Source organism: Lathyrus oleraceus, chromosome 5, assembly GCF_024323335.1.
Source record: "Lathyrus oleraceus cultivar Zhongwan6 chromosome 5, CAAS_Psat_ZW6_1.0, whole genome shotgun sequence".
Classification (NCBI taxonomy): domain Eukaryota; kingdom Viridiplantae; phylum Streptophyta; class Magnoliopsida; order Fabales; family Fabaceae; genus Lathyrus; species Lathyrus oleraceus.
The window spans coordinates 513,015,088-513,036,377 of record NC_066583.1 but is presented as its reverse complement, the minus strand read 5'-3'; the positions used below and the strand labels follow the sequence as shown (position 1 = coordinate 513,036,377).

The 21,290-nt window shown below is 31.3% G+C and overlaps 2 protein-coding genes and 1 pseudogene across 6 annotated transcripts; 2 read left to right on the top strand and 1 right to left on the bottom strand.

Moving 5' to 3' along the window:
- Positions 1-536: 536 nt before the first annotated feature.
- Positions 537-7,813, bottom strand: LOC127085936 (cysteine-rich receptor-like protein kinase 10). 3 transcript variants are annotated; one of them, XM_051026481.1, is made up of 8 exons: positions 7,352-7,813; positions 6,502-6,893; positions 4,375-4,503; positions 3,997-4,166; positions 3,699-3,909; positions 1,555-1,792; positions 1,294-1,444; positions 537-994 (listed from the first exon to the last, which is right to left on the bottom strand). In XM_051026481.1, the coding sequence occupies exons 1-8, from the start codon at positions 7,732-7,734 to the stop codon at positions 686-688; spliced, it is 1,983 nt and encodes a 660-aa protein (XP_050882438.1). In that variant the 5' UTR covers positions 7,735-7,813; the 3' UTR covers positions 537-685. The 3 variants fall into 3 exon arrangements, with proteins under 3 accessions (XP_050882438.1, XP_050882440.1, XP_050882441.1); XM_051026483.1 differs by lacking the exon at positions 4,375-4,503; XM_051026484.1 differs by lacking the exons at positions 1,555-1,792; positions 3,997-4,166; positions 4,375-4,503; positions 6,502-6,893; positions 7,352-7,813 and having other exon boundaries at positions 3,699-3,843.
- A 21-nt stretch (positions 7,814-7,834) lies between these two features.
- LOC127081719 (3-dehydroquinate synthase, chloroplastic-like) lies at positions 7,835-9,175 on the top strand (annotated as a pseudogene).
- Positions 9,176-15,812: 6,637 nt separating this feature from the next.
- On the top strand, positions 15,813-18,938 carry LOC127085935 (F-box protein At1g60400). 3 transcript variants are annotated; one of them, XM_051026479.1, is made up of 4 exons: positions 15,813-16,088; positions 16,242-17,271; positions 17,405-17,711; positions 18,347-18,938. In XM_051026479.1, exons 2-3 carry the CDS (start codon positions 16,345-16,347, stop codon positions 17,690-17,692), a joined length of 1,215 nt encoding a protein of 404 aa, XP_050882436.1. In that variant the 5' UTR covers positions 15,813-16,088; positions 16,242-16,344; the 3' UTR covers positions 17,693-17,711; positions 18,347-18,938. The 3 variants fall into 3 exon arrangements, with proteins under 3 accessions (XP_050882436.1, XP_050882437.1, XP_050882435.1); XM_051026480.1 differs by having other exon boundaries at positions 15,814-16,083; positions 16,342-17,271; XM_051026478.1 differs by having other exon boundaries at positions 15,821-16,088; positions 16,342-17,271.
- The last annotated feature ends 2,352 nt before the right edge of the window (positions 18,939-21,290 follow it).

Below are 21,290 nucleotides of genomic sequence, written 5' to 3'. Positions count from 1 at the left end.
TAAGATGATGTGATGTGAAGTACCCCTTGAAATATTTGATCAATTATTGAAGAAACTTGTTGAAGAAGTCACCCAAGATACCCAAATGAATTAGGGTTTCCAAGACAAACAAACTCCAAACTCTTGATGATTTCTTGATCAAAATAACATGTGAAGATCATGGGGATCCATATATGATACTTAGAGTCAATGTAAACCATTTCTTGATTGAGCACCTTGCATTGAGGGTCTTAAACCCTAAATATGAGCTTGATAGAGCATGGGTGAGCATATCCACTACCTACAAAAGAGTTAAACTATACATTAACATATTTTTGGTATTTTGGTTAGTAAAATGATAAAAAAACAAATTATGGTACAATCAAATTGTGCTTGGTGATCTCTCCCAATGCAAACCCAATGAATGAGGGGTAAGGAGGATGCCAAGGTGTGATCCCAATGTTAATGCATATGATAAGATGACATGAGGGATCTTATGGTCAAAATTAGGGTCTTACAGCATGAGTATGCATATGAATTAAGGATAAAAAGTAAGATGAAATATGAAAGGGGTAGGATACATTTTGGGATATAACAATAGGTCTTTTTTTACATATTGTTTTTACAACTAAACTCATAGTAAAATATAGGCATGATGGACCGCTCCAATGGATTGGATCCATTTTGTCAGCTTTAGTGATACCTACTACCTAGGAAAAACATTTGATATTGTAATTTCATTAATAGAAAGATTATTAGAAGCTTTTGATGTTGATTCTTCTTCAACCACTTTTCTTCCAACTGAAAATGCAGGTAGATTAGGAGTTGGAAATGTCATTGTATCACTTGCCAACATGACAACAACATTGGACATGGTTGGTCTATCAGTTGCATCTTCTTGCACACACAATAAACCAATGTGTACACACTTCATAACTTCATTTCCTGTGTATGTATTTTTTAGTATTGGATCTAAAAGTTCCAAACTTTTTCCTTCACACCAAAGATTCCAACTCTGCATGCATACACTTCATATTTAGAAACCCTACTTGAAACAACTTTTATTAAAAAAAATGTAATATCAATTATTTGAACTTAGTATAATCTTATAGTCCTATAAAATTAATAAGAATTGATTTTTGCTTCAATAAATTTTAATTGTTTTTTCTTTATGTTTAATGAAAAATATTCTTATCTCAACTAAAAACATACAATTTATTCTTTAGAGATTAAAATTCTTGATTTTTTTTGGATAATAATAAAAAATATATTTAACCTTATTATTTATTATCTGGTGTAAAAGAAAAAAATCACATATATAAGAAGACTTTGACCATGATCTGCAAGATAGAATCCACTATTTCTTTTTCCACAAACTATTTCTAACAAAAGAACTCCAAAGCTAAAAACATCAGATTTCACTGAATATAACCCTTCCATAGCATATTCTGGAGACATGTATCCACTGCAAAAAAAACTCATTAAAATTATAATTAAAATATCTTTGAATATAACATAACTTTGCAATTAATTACATCTTTAATAGAAAAGATTTCTATCAACAATAACACATACTAGGTGCCCATAACTCTTCTTGTATTTTCTTGACTTTGGTCTTTTTCAAATGACCTTGCTAATCCAAAATCAGATATTTTTGGATTCATCTCTTGATCTAGAAGAACATTACTAACTTTTAAGTCTCTATGGATTACTCTAAGTCTAGAGTCTTCATGAAGGTACAAGAGCCCTTTTGCAATTCCATTAATAATGTTCATTCTTAACTTCCAATCTAGAACTTTCCTTTTTTCTTCATCTAACATTCAAGTGACAAAGAAAAAGTTATTTCACACAAAAGTATATGGAGTATAGAGGAGTTAACAAACTTGTACATGAAAGATGAGTTACTAAAGAAAATATTTATTGATGAATAATCTTTTTTTTCCATAAGCTTATTTTCGAGCAATCTCATTAATTTCAAGTATCAACAAAAATCAACATCTAACATATAAGATAAATTAGAAATGTTTTACTTTTAACTAATTAATAATTAATACCAAACACTTCATCAATTCTTTGCAAAGTCAACTTTACACATTAGGGTAGTCTTGATTATTTAAATGTGACAATTAGAAAAATAAAGAAAGATAACTTTTTCCTCTACATAGCTCTTCGGTTGCATTGATGAGAGACTATAAAACTCAATGAACTAAGGTACTCACTTAGCTTCTCAGTTTTTATGAGGATGACATTCACAATGTATATTTTATAAAAATTGTGAGATGGTAGGAGAATTATTTCTCAAGACCCTTATGCAAAAACAAAGGAGTCATATACTCCACCAAGATAAATTTACATCCATTCAAGTTAAACTCAGACAATTTCCCTAAGCATGATTGCAATTCAATCTCCCTTTAAAATCTCTCATGCTTGATTGAGCTAGAATCTCATGTCTCAACAAACCAAAATTCACCTTGAATCACCCACACTTGGTTGAGTTAGAATTCTGGCTCCCAACATCAGCAAGCCAAATTTTCACTATAGACTTCCATATTTTGTTGAGCCAAAAATATTAACCTTCAGCCTCAACATGTCAATCTCCCCCTGTAAACTTTCATGCTTGGTTGAGAGATAATCTCGACCCTCAGCCTCAACATGCATGATTTCCCTCCAAGATTATATGTTTGGTTAAGTGAGAACTTCGACCCCCCACTTCAGTTAATCAGATATTTCCTCCAAGCTCATACACTTGATCGAGTGAGAATTCTAACGCTCAACTTTTCTAGAATGCCCCTTTCGATCTAACATTGAGAGTAATGACTCCACCTCGCTATGAGGATTCGTCTTTAGGGGAATGGACGAAAACATTTACATTTTGACTAATTACTCGTTCTTAGAGATGTTGGGATGTCAATAACACCAAACATAAAAATAAATTAAAAAATTCAACCTTCAATAGTCGTGCCCTACAAGATGTTGAGACAAGTTTAAAATCACATTAAATCCAAATGATCACAACTTGACCCCATCATGTGACAAACTTAGTTGAGGATAATTTCAAATAAGGGCTCATAATCAGTCACCTACGACCACAATGAAACACCGAACTCAAGTCATCACTAGACTTCTTCAGCTAAAGGCTTAGGACTACTATCTTAGATCATATGAACCTTAGAAAACAAAGTGGATTGGGGAACAAACACGCCCTAGAGACGATGAGAGTCCCAACTAGACAACCTTTTACGAGTCATTAGATGAGGATAATCAATAAATCGCAGGACAATTGTCCTAGTAGACAACTATCTCAGATAAGCTTCCAAGTCCTCTAGATAGAGAACCTTAAGTACAAAGTCTCACAAATTTCTCAAGGCTAGGTTCACACTATTCTAAACTCAAAATCTTACACATATAAGAGTCATTATTTTGATCGTCAGAGTGTTTATAGATACACTCCCCCATATCGGGACCGAAGATAGAAACTTCGACCAAGCACAATCATCATCTAATAATCCACTGACATTGTTCTAAACTTCAATTCTACATCATAAAACTATCTAGTAACTTATATGCTGATTGATTGCATGTGTAAGATAGTTGATAAGAGTAGGTCAAAACTGACAGTTAACTTCTACAAAATTAACATGAACAATATATATTGAAACTGATAAAGAAAAGAAAATACAAAAAGATATAAAACATTAAGTATTTAGATTAAAACATACCAAATAGATGAAAGTCAAGGCTTGAATTTGGCATGTACTCATATACAAGTAACTTTTCATTATCTTCAATGCAACAACCCAAAAGTCTCACAAGATTTCTATGTTGCAGTTTAGCTATAAAGATCACTTCATTCTTAAACTCTTCTGATCCTTGACCAGATGTTATTGAGAGTCTTTTAATTGCAACTTCTATTCCATTTACTAAATTACCCTGAAATAAATGTTGAAAAGAAAATAATAACTTGACAAATAATATATATTAACATTTTCTTAACTAAAGTAAAAAAATTAACTATACCTTATAAACAGGGCCAAATCCACCTTCTCCTAATTTACATAACTCTGAAAAGTTATTAGTACTTTGTCGAATCCAATTTAAAGGAACTATTGGGAGATCACCATGCAAAGAATTCTCTCTATGAATATCAACATGATGAGATATAGTGATTGTTTTTGACATCAATCCATCTATAATAAGAAAAATATTGTTAAAGTTCTATTTTTAAAAAAAATGATAATAACTTGTTAAGTGTTATATTTTTATATTTATCAGTAATAACTACTAAAAACTCACATGCATAAGTGTCATATCTAGTTCGAACTCAGAATTTTGTTAAGCTTTATATTTTTCTTATGATAAATGAGATTAAAATTTTTCTATAATTGTTTTGCTCACCTTTATTTGAATGATATCTCCTCCATAGGAAGTAGATGCATAAACTCATGAGAGCAAGTGCAACCACCAGCACAACAACAATGGTGATGATTAAAGTATTTGATTTACTTGATGAACCTCCTTGCTTAGCTTCAAGTGCAACAATATTTTTAAAATCAGAAAAGTAAATCAAGGCCTTACAATTTGGGTCAGCCCAATATGTAACAAAAAAAGTCTGTTTTGGAATTTATACTTGACCCTCCCATAATTTTAAAATTTTAAAATATTATTTTTGTTTTCAAAATTTTCACATTTACTTATATATAAAAACGAAAATTTCGATATTACAATCAAAACTTTTGATACAATTTTTTTTGCATTTCTGAAAATTCTCACATTTATGTCAGAAGTTTCAAAATTTAAGATAAAAAATATTGAAAATTTTAAAATTTCGGATAAAAAATACCAATTTTTTTAAAAATCATAAGAAAGAATATTAGAAATTTCAAAAAATCCAGTAGTTTCATAAAAAATCTTAACCCATAACAAAAATTGTTAAAAGTTTTTGAAAAAAACAAAAACTTTCGTAAATTTTTTTTTTGTTGATAATTTTGCATAAAAAATACTATAATTTTAAAATTCCAAAATTCGTTTAAATGTATAACGATAAAATTACTCACTGAGGACATCAGATATAAATGAGGATTATAAGTTAAATACTCTCCATTTTGTCATTGTATTTTAGTATCATTTTGAGGATAAATTATACTTCATACCCCACAAATTGTATTTCTACCTCACTTTTTTTAAGAAGTCAATTTTTGCTACCAATATTTTTAAAAACCACGTTTTTTTCAAGAATTAGGTGTGAATATTTATACCAGTACTTTTTTAATTTAAAAGTGTCGGTACATAAAATCTTTTGAGGGAGTGTGTAGAAAATAAGGTAAGCTTTTCTGTTTTTTATTTGTTAAAACATAAATGTATTTTGGAGGCTTTATCAAATTTAAGCTTAAATTTGATCCGTTAAAAATATTAAAATTTAAATCTGATTTGTAATTTGTCATTAATTTATTTTTATATTTAGGTCTAATATTTTTAAAAATTGTTTAACTTATTTAAAAACCTATTATATTTGAACATACATTGAATAAAGAATTCAATTAATATTTATATAGGTTAAAAATCAAAAGATCCATGATACTAAAAACTCATTTGTATTAATTTATATGAGATTTAATGGCATAAATTTTGTGAGATTAATTATTTAAAAAAATTTATAAAAAAATTTATGATATTTTTTATAAAGTGTTTTCAGTATATTTTCATAAGTTTTTCAAGTTAATTAAATATTATTTTTGTATTTTAATTCAAATATGAATATAATAATAATAATAATAATAATAATAATAATACAAATAAACAATTATTCATATTTATTTAAATAAAATAAGCTTAACCTTTTTAATTAAAAAAGCTTATAAAATTTAGATATTTTTTATTTTTTTAAAAACTGTCATGATTTAATTTTGTGTACGTTAGATTGTCCACATTAAACTATAAGTCACATCACTCTATCTGAGACTATTTTTTTAATCTAAAATTAAGTGAGAATATTTCTATTGTTTAGGGCTTAACCTTTTATATAATCGCAATAAGAATTACTAAAAAATTCTATTTTAAAAAGTCAAGTGCCTTGAAAAAAAAAAAGGTCAAGTGCCATAGGTCTCACGCTAAATAATCTCACCAAAACTTTAATACCAAAATAATAAAAAATTAATGTTGACAAAAATTGATAAGAGCACTAATAATACTTTATGAAAACTTAAAACATTTTTCTTTACCTAATTCTGTTGAGAATTGAGGTTTAGAAAATGATAGGTTTGTCTCATTCAAGCATAGTATTTAACTTTGAATATAATAATTTCCATTATGAAGAAAAAAAAACATTGCATTAAAAATAAATAAATACTATCTCCGATCTTATAAAATACAATAAAATTTATTTTTTAAATTTATTGAATAATCATTGTATTTGAACTGTATCATGAATTAAATACATCAATTATTCAATAAATTCAAAAAATTAACTTTCTTTTATAAATAATCCATGATGTAATTTTAGAACATGAAATAGTAAAAAGTTACCTGAATCATGCAAAGGAGAAGAAGTTTGAGAAATAAGTTGATAGAAAATAAAATCATCATACTTTATCAAACAACTTGGAGCAAGAACTTGCCAACCAATCTTTGTCCCACAACATTTAGGAACTTTGTCTAACATAGCCTCCAAACATTGATTACATTCATTCTCACTAAGGTCCCTACTACATTGCACCAACCCATACCTTTTCTCATCACTCAAATTGAACTCTCCCATTGCATACAATTTTCCACTCTCCATAGTAGCTTCTTTTATTAAACTTTGCATATTATCTTCACCTTTCTCAACTTCTTGTGGATTATTGATGTTTTTCGACCCCAAAATATGCCATGATGGTGTCGTCGTTAGTTTCGCAAAGAAGTTATGGTTTGAATACCTAAATAAAACGGACATATCAATCAATTTTAAACATTGACAGTTAAATATAAGATTGATTATGTTACTGTTCCATCATAAACCGAACCAAATTATTTTAGTTTATTCAGATTGAATCGAATCAAAATTATTGATTTAGTATTGGTTTGAAATTCCAGCAATTGGAAGATAATTTTTTCCAAATCGAATATTTATTTTTAAAAACCAGACTGTTGTATTTTTTTAATAAAAAAATTTAAATTTGTTTTTAACATTTTTTATTTTTCAGTTTCGATTCAGTTCAGTTTATTTATAGTTCGATACTTTAACTGTCATTAACTAATTAAATATAACAGTTCAGTTATTTTAATTTCATTAACAATTTTGTTAACAATCCTAGTTAATAACTTAGCTACAAATTTACATTGTTCAAATTTAATATTTATAATAGGTTAACTAAATTTAGTAGAGTTTTCATACCTGAGAATGCAAAAGTTGTACCATATAACAGCTGAGGGTCTATTAGGGCAGTGTTGAAGAATATCTGAAGCAGCAGTAGAGACACAAAATTGACAAAAAGAACCTGTGACATCACCCCTACAATCATAGAGACCATAGACACCATCAACTGTGTTTGCTCCTATGCTTGTATGGTTATATCCTTTGCTTACAATAGCATCTGAGGATAGCAATGATAGCACTTTTTTAAGGTTTGATTTGTATGTAGTTGTAAGAGATTGTTCTGTTGAATTTTGACAATCATCACCTACATAGTTTGGAGATTGTGCAATTGGTTTTGTGAAAAGGGTCATGAAGATGAGAAATTTAAGAGTGGAAATGAGTGTGAGTTTTGTTGTTGCCATATTTTTTTTGTGTGTGTGATGAAATTATTGGCATAGCAATGTGTTCTAGGTAGGTAGTTGAAGTTTACAACAAGAACGAATTGAGGTTATTTAATGATACATGTGTACTAAGGTCAATTGGCTATTAATTATGATAACCAAAGAAAACAACATTTGATCTAAAAATTAAATATTTGAAGATGTGGCCAATAGATTGAACACTTGTTTATCAATAGTTGGTTCTTTTATTAAAAGGTTTAATGTATTTTTTTTATCATTTAATTTAATTAATTATTTAAAAAATATTACAAAATAGTTTCTTAAAAATTATTATGTTATCCAAAATGGTCTTTATTATTATTTTTCTAAAAAAAACATTAACTTTTGCCTTTTTAGACATGTAAAATCTGACATGATTTTCTCTCTCTTTGTTTTATCTAAATTCTGAAATTTTAACAAAAGGAGAATAAAAGAAATCCTAAGTTAGTCGCCACATATCTCTCTCTCTCTCTCCTTCCACCACCATAATCTTTCATCTTTTTCTTTTTTTCTCTATATTCTCTTTCAATTGATGCTACATCTTTAAAGATCTGATGGAGATCTGCACTCTAATGGTTAACTCAAACAAATGAGGTGATTTGAGCTATCCCATTTATATCGGATCCGGTTTGCTCCATAAACCCGAGCTTCTCCAGATGTTTAGTAGTGACAGTTGGACCAAAAACTTCCATGTGACTAACACTACGGTTACACCTTTGTATCTAGATAAGGTTGTTAAGGCTTTAGCAAGTCGAAACCCAAATATTTCTATTGAGAGTGTAATTTTACTAAATGGTGAGTAGTACAAGGACATAGTGAATGTTTTTTTAGTGTTTGAATTGATTTTTGTGTTTGTTAATACTTTTGGTAATGGTATGAAAATTGATTGCTTGTTTGATTGATATGATAGTCTTATGAAAATGTTTGACAATGTCATTGCCTCTCGGTTGGATCGGGATGTACTTTTGTTGCTCTTGGCGATGTACATGTGTGGCTTTGCAGCCACTGCATTCCTATGTGGTGTTAATTTTATTCAGATTCCAACTACTATTATGGCACATGTCTTTTGCTGCGCTTATTTAAATTTCTTTCCATGATGTATGTCAATTAGGTTTATGATGTTGTGTAATGTTGATAGTTCTAGTTTATGTTACATACATTAGCCCTTTCCATATTCATTGGATTTTGTGTATTATGTTCTTAAGTTGATTCTTCAGTTGATGGAAAAACTAGGATAAATCATCCCATTGGGAAGAACCTGATCAATGCTTTTTACCAACCTCAACGTGTGCTTATAGACACATACACATTAAATACATTACCAGAGAGGAAGCTAACATTAGGGTTTGCATAAGTTATAAAGTATGGGCTTATTAGGGATGCAAATTTTTTTAGTGGCAATAGAAAAATATACAAGCTTTGATGCAGATTTGTACAAGCAAACAAATAAAGTGACAATGAGAAAGTTGGAAATGACAATGTTGAAAGAGCATAAGAAAATGATAGCCTCAAAAGAATTGTTGCTAATTTTTTTATACATATTTAACATTTTGCGGGGTTTTTAACCTCATAAAATAATACCTATAAAGAATACCATTTTTTAAATGCATATGTTGACTAAGCTAATTAACTTAAGCTAATTAACTTATGTCTCCCTGTCACACCACATAGCCAAAGTTAACGTTTTATAAAAAAATTTAACGGTGATGACCTTTTTGTGTAACAAAACAATTCTTTAAGAGACTAGTATGTAACATTTTTTTAGTTAAGGGGCCAAAGTGAAACATTAAATTAAGTTAAGAGACTTTGAGACTAATTATGCCTAAATTTTATTATTTTTCTTACAGTAATCTTATAACTTTGGATTAGTTAGTGCCGAAGTCCTTTAACTTAATTTCAAATTTCACTTTAGTCCCCTTATCGGTTACACTGCCGAGGTAACGAATGGCGATATAAGATATACATAAATTACATGTATATGGATTAAGTTAATACCTTAAGCTTAATCCATCCATTTGTAATGTCTCTGGAGACTATCAAATATTTGTCTCATAACATAGTATCCACAAGAATAGTTGTCGAGTTGTTGTCGCTACTACAAATAATTTTTATATATTTATATCACGAATACACACAAACAAATAATCTACTTACTTTTGGGTAATAGAATCTTGACTTTCTACCAAGTACATTACGTTTGATAGTTTGTATCTTTCCATCGCTCTACACACGTCGGTTAAAATTAAACATGAAGAAAAACTATTTAAAACTAAAGGTAAAATTTGAGTATTAAAAATAATACCACTTACCCACTCAAAACGTTAATCATAACTTCTTCAAGTTTCTTATGCAACGAGCAAAACATAACTACAACATTTTGCTTCAGACATATAATAATTAGTTGTCAATGATTAATGCATAATCATTTAGAATAGTTAATAATATGTATAAAATTGATTTATAAATGTAAACACAAATTGATATATAGTTATGCGTAGAAAAACGGGGCCAAATAACATTCTTTTTCTTGTTCACCAACTTCTCTTGTATGTAAAGCATGACATTGTTTGCTATCATACCACCATAAAAGCTAATGTGCGCTGGATCTATGAAACCACTTTCTCTTAAATTCCTTTCAACACACATCTCATGCAAGAACCTGAAAGAGTCAAATGTTTATGTTAAAGTACGAGAACGTATGAATATAAATAGGAATCAATTTAAACATTATATTTACTAGCACCACAATTATAATATAATATTGTCTAGCCATTCACCCTTTTTAAAAAATTCCATAATAGAAGTCTTAGAAAGTAGGTAAAACTGATCTGGATCATGACTTAATTAATAGTTTGACAGATGTCTGGAATACTATCTAATATCATCGAAAGTCTCTTAGTATTATCTAGTTGTGGTGATGTGGTTTCAATATTGTCCTGGTGGACAAAACAACTTTCTTTCGTGCTTGTACCATCCATAACTTTATCATGAATGTACAACTAAGCAATTGAATTTTTTTGGTTAAGTAAACCCAATGAATTCAATTTCTATAACATAAAAACAACAAAAATATAATACATAAATTAGAATACGTAAACAATGATAACAACAACATATAACACAATTTTTTAAACTTATACTTATAACTCAAGCACATCGTAGGTACACTTCTCGGACATATTATCAAGCTCTTCCTCATTCGACTTCTTTCACTCCTCCTATGCCAATCTCTCTCGCTCCTCTTGCTCTTTCTGGACAGTCTCCCGCACTTGCCGCAACAAACTCTCTTTCTCCTCCTAAATCCACTTCTCTCTTACCTACCTCACCTTTATAACAACTATCTCTTCAATCTCTCTCATACGATTTACTTCTCTAGACGATTTAGATGGTCCAAAATTGAAGCCAACGCCTCTTCCAAGACCACGAACACGCCCATGGTGCTCCTTGGTTCCAATCTCTTCTACCAAGATGTCATGACGATCTTATGGAACAAAGAGAACGATTTTGGATTGTTCAACCAGTACATTCTACAACACATATAAAGTTTCATCTTTTCCAAATTGGTTTAACTAAAATAAATATTGTTGAAAAAAGTATTTACTTACAATATTTTCAGCCACTTCGCGTGTAGCCTCGTGAACTTGTTGTATTTTCTTTGATGTACCCTCTTCCATTTCTCATGGCGTGATGGTGTAAATGGAGTGCGATCAAGGCTTATAGAATCTCTCAGCTCCAATTCCATTTGTTTTCTTTTTTCTTCAATCATCTTCTTTTCAAGTTTTGCATATCCTCCACGTGACAACCTATGTGGATATATATTTTTAGATCTATTATCCTTTCCTTGTTTGCTCTTAGCCAAGAATTCAGGAGTGATGTGAGACTTTACAAATTTCTCCCAAACATCCTGATCAATAAATGAACACATCAAGTATGAAGACTTATCTTTATCACTTGGACGAGTAATATAATCACATGTGAGTTGTGTCTTAAAGCCCCTCCAACGCTCACCAACATACATAAGCAATTTCTTTTTCACCATACTATCATCTGGACTAACATCAAACACCTCATACGTTTACATAATACAATTGTTATTAGTATTAAACAAAAAATAAATGATTATATATACTTGTAATACAAATCATAAAATTCAAAATAAATACTGTAATATCGGTCCATATGTTGTTTTTCAAATCATCGTCAACGTCGTGTCATCTATCTATCAAAATACTCAATTTTCTTATAGCATTCTACCTTGTAACGCAATGTAACCCATAAAATCCTCAGCATTTTTCACCATAAGCCCTGCTGGTTGCAACATCAAATGTAACCGGGTAGCCAACACCATTTTCGTTGGTTTTTTTCACCTTGGTATACATCGTGCACCTCTAGTTTTTCTTTTACATTTTGTATTAACGGAGGTTGTAACAGATGTTGTATGAGAGGTGCTTGTCGAATCGGCCATGACTATCTAAATAAAGAAACATACTAACTAACATCATTCAGTGATAAACAACACATAGAAACATACTAACTAACATTTCAGTGATCAAAATAGAAAAACAAATGCTCAAGAGAAACTAAATCCATTTCACTGATACTAAAGTTATTTCAGTGATACTAAAGTCATTTCAGTGAAACAAATGCAATTGAAAAACAACTCATAGAAGACATTGGTTCAATAGGTGCCGAAACAAATGATAAAAATGGAAAATAAATTATCAAGAGGTTCCATAAAGCCATTTCAGGGATATAAACCTAATGTTGGAAGAAGAATAAACGTGAAAAAGAAGAATAAACGTACCTCAAACGTGATGACTTTTGATGTTCGATAGTTGATGAATATTGGCTACTGTTGGAAGAGTTTTGATGAGAGTAACGATGCAAATCGCCTCGGGTTTTTGCGAAGAGTATGACGATATGAATTTAGAGCGTTGATAGATAAATGAAAAGTTAGAGTTTAGTTCCCTGAAATATTCCATCCAAAAGAGAAATCATGTCGGTTTTCCAAAAAAAAAATTACGTGTATGTTTTAATTAAAAATAAAAAATAAAAAAAAACACATATTCTAGGAATACATTTAAAATATCTATCACATTGATTTTTAGAAAAACCAAGGGATTTGAATATATATAAAAAAATAAAAATGGATTTAAAAAAAATGATTTGAAAATATTAATGCAAAATATATTACCTCTCAGTTGAACCATGTAATCGAGGTTAATACTAATAAAAATAAAAATAAAATTAACAAAGAAAAAAAGGAAAGCTGAAAAGGCGTAAACTGAGAAATACTAATTAAACCATTAAAAAAAATATAAAATATAGGAATAGGGATTCAAAATGAGCTCCTTTTTAACTATATTCCATGAGCTTTTAAGAAATATGAAGGAATAGATTGTATATTTTTTTTATAAATAGAACATGACGCTCCTAGGATATATCCCCTCGATTTTTGATTCTTCAAGATAAAAATTTCATCGTAAAATATCTTATTTGTAATGGTGAGATATAACCTAATGATTTATGGAAACAAAAAGAAAGACTCAAAATTAAACCGGACAACCACAATATCTCCGTATGTCTTTCAGAGAGCAAGAACAAGTCTGAAATAATAATAATCATCCCATTCGATGATAGGGTATTCTAAGAATGATTTTTTCAAATTTTTACTATTAAGGAAATTAAAGTACACGTCTATAGTGAAGTTAAGAGTGTGATACCATTAAATACATTTGTTACTTACCAAAAAGGAAAAATAAAGCCATTCTTCTGCAAAAACTATTCTTCTTCTGACATTCATCGACAGACAACTTACTTCGACATGTAACATTGCTACACTTCAAGCTTATATCAAGGGCTATAGACATTGGTCCCTTTGTAGGTAATTATTCATGTAGCTCTAGAACCAATGATACAAGACATTTGGAAGGTAGGTAAAATTCGGCAAAGATTGTTTCAATTAGGATTTAACTCCGGGTACTGTTAATCAATTTATAGGTTTAGCTACACTTGTTTTTTTTTTTTTTTTTTTTTTTAAAAGTATTTGCTTTGTTAACCAATTTTGAAATTATGAAACTGTTGGTTTATTTCATCTAAAATCTTTAAATTGTCACTTGGCATGTTTAACCTAGAGATCCAAAGTAATTTTAATAGACCATCTGCTAGAAAAATGATGTCAATTTAATAGAATTTATGTTATAAGATTTAGATAAAAGGTTATTGTTATTGTGAGTGAAATACAATATGCAAACCATCCTATCACACTAAAACTTGTCTTATTGTGTTGGTTATTGTTGTTGATAAAACATTCCTACATGATATTCGTAGTTTCAGGATTGGACTATGACCATACTAGATGTATTGTGTCAGTGTTGTATGAATCAGTTGCAACAAATACTAGATGTATTGTGTCAGTGTTGTATGAATCAGTTGCAACAAGTGGGATTGGTGGCTAGAGATGGCCATAAAAGATTGATGAAGAAGCATATGTTGGAATGTTTTTCCTCTCTGATATAGCAAAAATATATGCTGCCATATCATATAAGTTCAGGTTGTGATGTGAATCATTAATGAATAAAAATTCATCATAGTGAATCATGTTCATCATAGTGAATCATATTCACTTGAGTTCACCTAACTCAATAAATTACTATTCGAAAAATGTCACAAAACATCTTTTCTCGACAGAATCTATGTCTAAGGTAAGACTTAAGCCAATGATGTTTTGTATGATTTGACTTTCTTGTGGATTCATGTTTTTCATGGGACTCGACCCACTTAAAAAACTGTTACTCGTATGGGATTCGAACCCACTTAGAGTATCTGTCGCCGTATGAGACTCAAACCCACTTAAGCGTCCACATCTTTATGAGACTCGAACCCACTTATGAGACCTCTCCTCTATGGAACTCGAATCCACTTATGAGACTCGACTCGAATCATTGGTGCCACATCCCCAGTTCTACTTTACATAAGCATCTCAATTGGGATGTGCACGATCAAGAGTTGTTTTCTAATACATGATTAGGTTCTAATATCAACGTGATTGCACTCATAAATCACCCGGTGAGCACATTCACTAAAGTTTTCATATTACACATCATGTTCTATAGAAAGGCTACCGATTCTCAATTCAAGCGACTACTCGTCCAGGGTAGACACCGAGGTTCCTTCGCGTTCAAGCATCACTACCTAAGTCATTCCCATAACGTAATTATACACAACACCTACATCTAAAACATCAACACCACACAAAGAATCTCAATGACAAATACTAATCAACATAAAAATGAAATAGGATTCCAAGACAAACACTTCCAACAACAAGTAACTATTCTGCCTTAACCACTATCAATGTTATTTTAAGAAATTGAATAAAAGATCTCCCTGATATGTGACCATCAAATTTGATCACGACAGTATCATCCACTCACAGAGACTACTGCATAAAATATCAATTGAATCACAATATCCGAATTCTCTGCAAGATTCTCTTTCATCAATTTGTTTTAAAGCAAAACCACCTTCAAATAAACATAATATAATGCGTTTTTTCACAACAAAAAACATCATAGTAAAAAAAATTATATGTTAGAAACACCATGTTACAGTCTAACTGGTGTTACCGAAATACCGAATTTACAATTTAGGTATGTTATACTTGAATGGATTGTTAAACTTGAAGTATGATTTCATAACCCATTGTAAAAAATAAAACATAAACACAATTTATGAATATGGAGGAAGATATGTCATAAGAACAAATTAAAAAATTAAAGCATATTAATAAAAAAAAGAAGTAAACATAACTTACATTAACAATCAAAAACAAAATCATGAAAAAATAATGAAAAATTGAAAATCTCATAAAAAAACCCATTGCAATGCTTGTAACAATTCCTTCTACTACACCTCATGTGCTTTTTATAACACATGTTGATCATTTACCTCAAGCAAATCCAACCAATCCACCCATTGTGGTCTTCAAATCACCTACAACACTTAAACAAAATTGATTTTTGCAAAATTGGAACAATTAACACAAGTTGTTTTCTACAAAGAAGATTGCAAATATTAAAAGTTATAAAATAATATAAGGTATTTGAAAAAAAACTTGTAGATAAAAACTAACTTTTACTTATTTTGACTAACTTTTTTCTGCTACTTCGGTTGAAGAGTGATACATTTTCAGGAAAAGACCAAGCTATACTGAGAAAAACTTTTTAACCCATAAACTATTGTGTTTATCTTTTCATCAAAATCGTTTTGCATAAACCCTAGAAATCGTAGATTCATTGTGCAGCTTCTGCAACTCAAATCAACAAATTCGTAAGGTATTTCCTATTTCTCCATTCATTTTTCGATTGATTCTCCATTGCAGTTTACCGAGAGATATTCATTCATGATTTTTGCCTGATTGATTTTCCATAGCTGTTCGTGGAGAGATATTGATTCATGAATTTTTACCGATTGATTTTCCATTGCAGTTTAACGAGAGGCATTGATTCATGATTTTTTTATACCGATTGAGTTTCTATTGCTGTTTGTGGAGAGATATTGATTCATGAATTTTCCTCTTTTGATTAGGTAATGTCTAATTCTGCTGCAACTGAGAAAGTTAAAGTTAAAGTTAGTGATAATGAACACAAAGACATGCTCAGCGATTTACCGGATTGCATTATCCTTCACATTCTCTCTTTTTTGATTACCAAACACGCTGTTAGAACATGCATTTTATCCTCGAGATGGAAGAATCTCTGGAAACGTCTTCCTGCTCTTATTTTCCATATATCAGATTTTCGAGGCTTTCGTAATAAGATATTCACTGAATTTGTGTCGAAGGTTTTATCTCTTCGCGATTCCTCTATCTCACTGCAGACTCTCGACTTTGAGAATACGTCTAGTCTCTTGGAGCCTCATGTACTTATATGGATTGTGGATTATGCTATTTCGCACGATGTTCAACGCTTACGACTTAGTGGAACTACTGCGATTGCACAAATTCCTGTTGCCTTATTTTCATCTCAGACTTTAACACATCTTACCCTTTCTATAACAATTTGTTATGGTTGTGAAAACCTGTTTCCAGAATCTCTCAATTTGCCGGCATTATCTACCTTGGAACTAGAGAATTTTACATTTTCCGTCGGCGATAATGGTTGTGCTGAACCATTTTCGACATTTAGTAGGTTGAAGCGTTTGCTCATTTCCCATTGCACCGTGAAAGGTTGGGGAGCCCTCTGCATATCAAGCGCGACGCTAGTCAATTTTACTATGTACAATGACTCGGACGACTATTATAAAATTGATCTTTGCACTCCGAGTCTTTGTACATTTGCTTTCCGTGGTGTTCCTTATCACGATATCTCTTGGAGCAATATTTCTTCTCTTAAACATGTAGATATTGACGCAGAAGTATTTCCATATAGTTGTTATGGACCTCCTTTGTTTCTGTTCAATTGGCTCTCAGAGTTTGCTAATATAAAATCATTGACGGTTACTGCAGCTACTCTTCAGGTACATTAACTTAACATGTTTTGAGACTGTGTTTTTACTTTCTTCTTGAAATACCTTTTGATTTTCTTTTAAGTTTTGTAAAAAATTATCTGATTTGCATTAGACTAATCTGATTGCATGCCTCATTGCGAAGGTTCTCTCTTTAATTCCTGGTCTGTTGACGTTTAAGATCCATTCCTTGGGTAAATTAAAGTCATTGAGAGTGAAAATTGATGAAATTCAATATGGGCTTTGTGTGGCGTTGTGCAATGACAAGTTACAGAATGTCAAGTCAAAGAAAGAAGCTGCTATGATACAGAGAGCATTTGATTTAGGATTGGAACCGTCTCCGCTTGTACCTGATGGAGTTGTGGACTTCTTGCTTCAAAATTCACCCTCGGTTGAAGTTGAGTTAGTTGATTGCAGAAAAATAACCTCTTAGAAAGAGACATTTATAATTGGTTTGTTTTAATTTTTCTCTCCTTCTATGTTTTTATTTATCAATATCTCTTTGGTTATAACTAGTAACCAGTTGATTAATTACTAGTCTCTTGGCTAAAGAAAGACATATAGATATATATATGTGACATGATAGTGTCTAGTCTCAACTTGAGTGGATGCTCTAAAGCAAGGATTATATTGCTATGCTGGTACTCTATGTGTCAGTTTGCATTGCTTAATTATCTTCTAATTTATAGGAGGTTCACTTCCGTAGTTAAGCATTAGCTCAGCTGCCTACATTTAAAAAAAAGACTCGTGTGCATTTTTGAGTCACATATAGAACCATTTTGATTTAGTATCTTGCAGTCAGCTTTATAGTTGAACATGCTATGTATTTGTTAATGCAAATGCAAGAGTCGTGTCGAGGGTTCCTTTATAGGAAATTATTCATGTAGTTCTAGAAGCAATGATACAAGCCAGTTAAGAAAGTTGGGTAATGAGTGTTATTATTTATGATTGGAAAGTTAGGAGAAGGTCTGCAATATTGATACTAGTTGAAGTCCCAATTTTATAAAGTAGGTAAAATCTGTCAAACCATCTCACACTAAAACTTGTCTTTATGTTGATTATTGTTTTTGATAAAATATTCCTACAGGATATTCGGTATTGCCAGGATTGGACTGTGATCATACTAGATGTGCTGTGCCTGTGTTCATAATATGAATCTGTTGCAACAAGTGGGATTGGTGGTTAGAGATAGCCATAAAAGATTCATGATGAAGCATATTGCAATGTTTTCCCTCTCTGACATAGCAAAAATATATGCTGCAATATCATATAAGTTCAGATTGTGATGTGACTCATTAATGAATAAGAATTCATCATAGTGAATCACAATTCAAGATGAAATTCATGTCCAAAAGAAATTCGTATAGATTGGATTCAGTTTTATATGGAATTGAGAAAGCAGTTCCAAAACTATAGCTTTAGGATTGGTTTCTATGTTTTCTTATCTTTCATCATTTTGTTTTATTATATAATTAAGGATAAGGATTACATAGAGGTTGTTTGGATCAGAATAAATCTTAGAGATCAGCAAGCAGGCATTAGAGAACAAATGAGAAAACATGATCTTTTGAGAAAGACTAATTTTTCTCTCTTAAAAACCAAAATGGTTACTTAAATGTAAAATGTTTTAAGTGTAATTTTGGATTTTCGATTAATTTTGAGTTGAGACTCAACCTCAACCTTCCTTTGCAGTCGTTATGCTTTTAAGTTTGAATTATGGGATGTAGTATTTTGATTAAGAGTTTCAATTAAAATATAGTTGTTTTTGAGTGTGTTTTTTTTATGAGGTTTTATGCATTGATTTATGAATATTTTATAGGTTTTGATTTATTTGTTTAATTTTAAATTAAACATATATTCATAATTATCATATATAATTTGTTAACAATTTTTTTTTAGCTGTTGTCATCCCATCATTCGCCATCCTACTCTTTTAAGTAATCTGGCAGCGGTTATGGTTAGCCCTTCCTCTGACTAGTCGGTGTTTTTGGTAGCTCTAAAAAAAAGGATATGCATTATCTTTGATGGGTGTTATGTCCCCTTTTACGAGTGTTTTCTCACTGTGCTAAACCTATGTTTTTCTCAGTCAAAATTTGAAGTAACAGTGTTGAAATACCTAAAGGTTGTCCCCTCCCAGACCATGTCGGGCTCTTGAGCTTACCTGAAAGTGTTCCAATTTTGGGCTGAATATAGGTCATGGAAATTTTCCTTTCGGTTGTTCTTCAATCTGTTCGAAGTGATACATACTTCTTAGTATAATGTCCGGGACCAAGGACTTACTGAGCTACGCCCGCACGTTCCCCTGTTCGACTTTTTGTGTGAAGACTTATGGCCACTTTTTGGGGCGTTTTGTATTGGTGAGGCTGCACACTTGAGATGCTCACTTTTCTTTTTATTCTAGTCCTTCTGAATTTTCTCGCTCTTGTAAAGGTAGATTTCTGAAGTATTTGGCTTGACCTCACTTCTATCATGAGCCTCACTCACACAACGCCAAGTTGGATTCTTTTACCGATGAAGAAATTATGATGAAGAGGGACCTAAAGCCCCTCTACTAGGGACTTGGTTATGAATAGGGTTTGTCTCTATTGAAGTGTTATCTTCCTTTTAGAGGAAAAAGTCTATTGATACCTGCACTATTGTGAGTGCGGGCGATAGTATAGAGATGAAAAAGATCTTTGGTGATGATTGAGTCCTTTGTTTTTTTAACATGCATGATGTACTTGTAGATAAAACGGACTATTTGCAAAAAATCTACGCCATTGTTACTTTTAGGGGTGTTCAAAATCAAACCAACCTAATAGAAAATCGCAAACCAAACCAAACCAAATCGAAACCAAACCGAAACAGTAAAAAACCGCATTTGATTTGGATGTGTTTTTACTTAAAAACAGAGAAGAAGCATCGTCGGGAGACAGTTGCTGCCGTTAGGGAGGTGAACCGTCGTGCTGATGAAACTCGGAAAGCCCTTCAATAGAAGAAGGACTCCTGAGAAGGAGTCCCGTGTTGAAGACCAGAGGGCTCGGAAAGCCTAGAAATTCATTCCTGATTCTCTCCAGCCTATTCTTCCTGATTCAGTTGAAGCTGATGCAGACCTAACTTTTGAACCTTAACCAAGTCTTATTGTGGGAAGAGAAACTAAGGCATTGAGGAACAAGGAGATTTCACTTGTTAAAGTTCAGTGGGACAAGTCGCATCTGGGTGATGCTACTTGGGAGCTTGAATCCGAGATGCAAGAAGTTTACCCTCATCTTTCCAAGTAATCATTAAATTCGATGACAAATTTTTATTTAAGGAGGAGAGGATGTAATACCCCGTGTTTCATTAAATACTCAAATTCATATCAGTTGAGATCAACTGAGTTCCTATGTGCTCTAAAAGTTATCAGTTGGGATAAATAGAGTAACTAGTGAACTCAGATTGACTTAATTAATATTATTTGGAATCGACCTTTTATTAATAGGGAAGTTTTGATAACACTAATAATAGGTCAATTGGTCTAGTAGAACAAATAAATAAGTTGGTAGCACTTAAGATATTTTTCTACTACCTATATTCATCCATATCCACACAATTCTGCATGTGGTAGTTTCTAGGATTTATTTCGCATGAATCCTCCTGGAGTTCATGGTGGACTGAATCATGTGAAATCTTTTGAGTGGATACCCAACTTAGAAACAAAGAAGAAGCATCGTCAGGAGACAGCTGCTGCCGTTACGGAGGTGAACCGTCGTGCTGATGAAACTCGGAAAGCCCTTCAATAGGAGAAGGACTCCTGAATCATACCAAATAATATCATCATTAGTGAGAGACATAAGTCTCTGGGACCACCGTAGACATTGTTTGTTCTCCATAAAAGCAGGCGTCTAAGGCAAGTGTAAAATAAACCACTTGTACAGAAGAGGAGCACAACACACAATAGTTCCACCACCTTTAGAATTCCTCAAATGCAAATAAAAATACATATCACCCAACATAGTAGGTACATGATTCCCAATCAAGAAGATTCTAATGACGTTAACATCAACAAAATC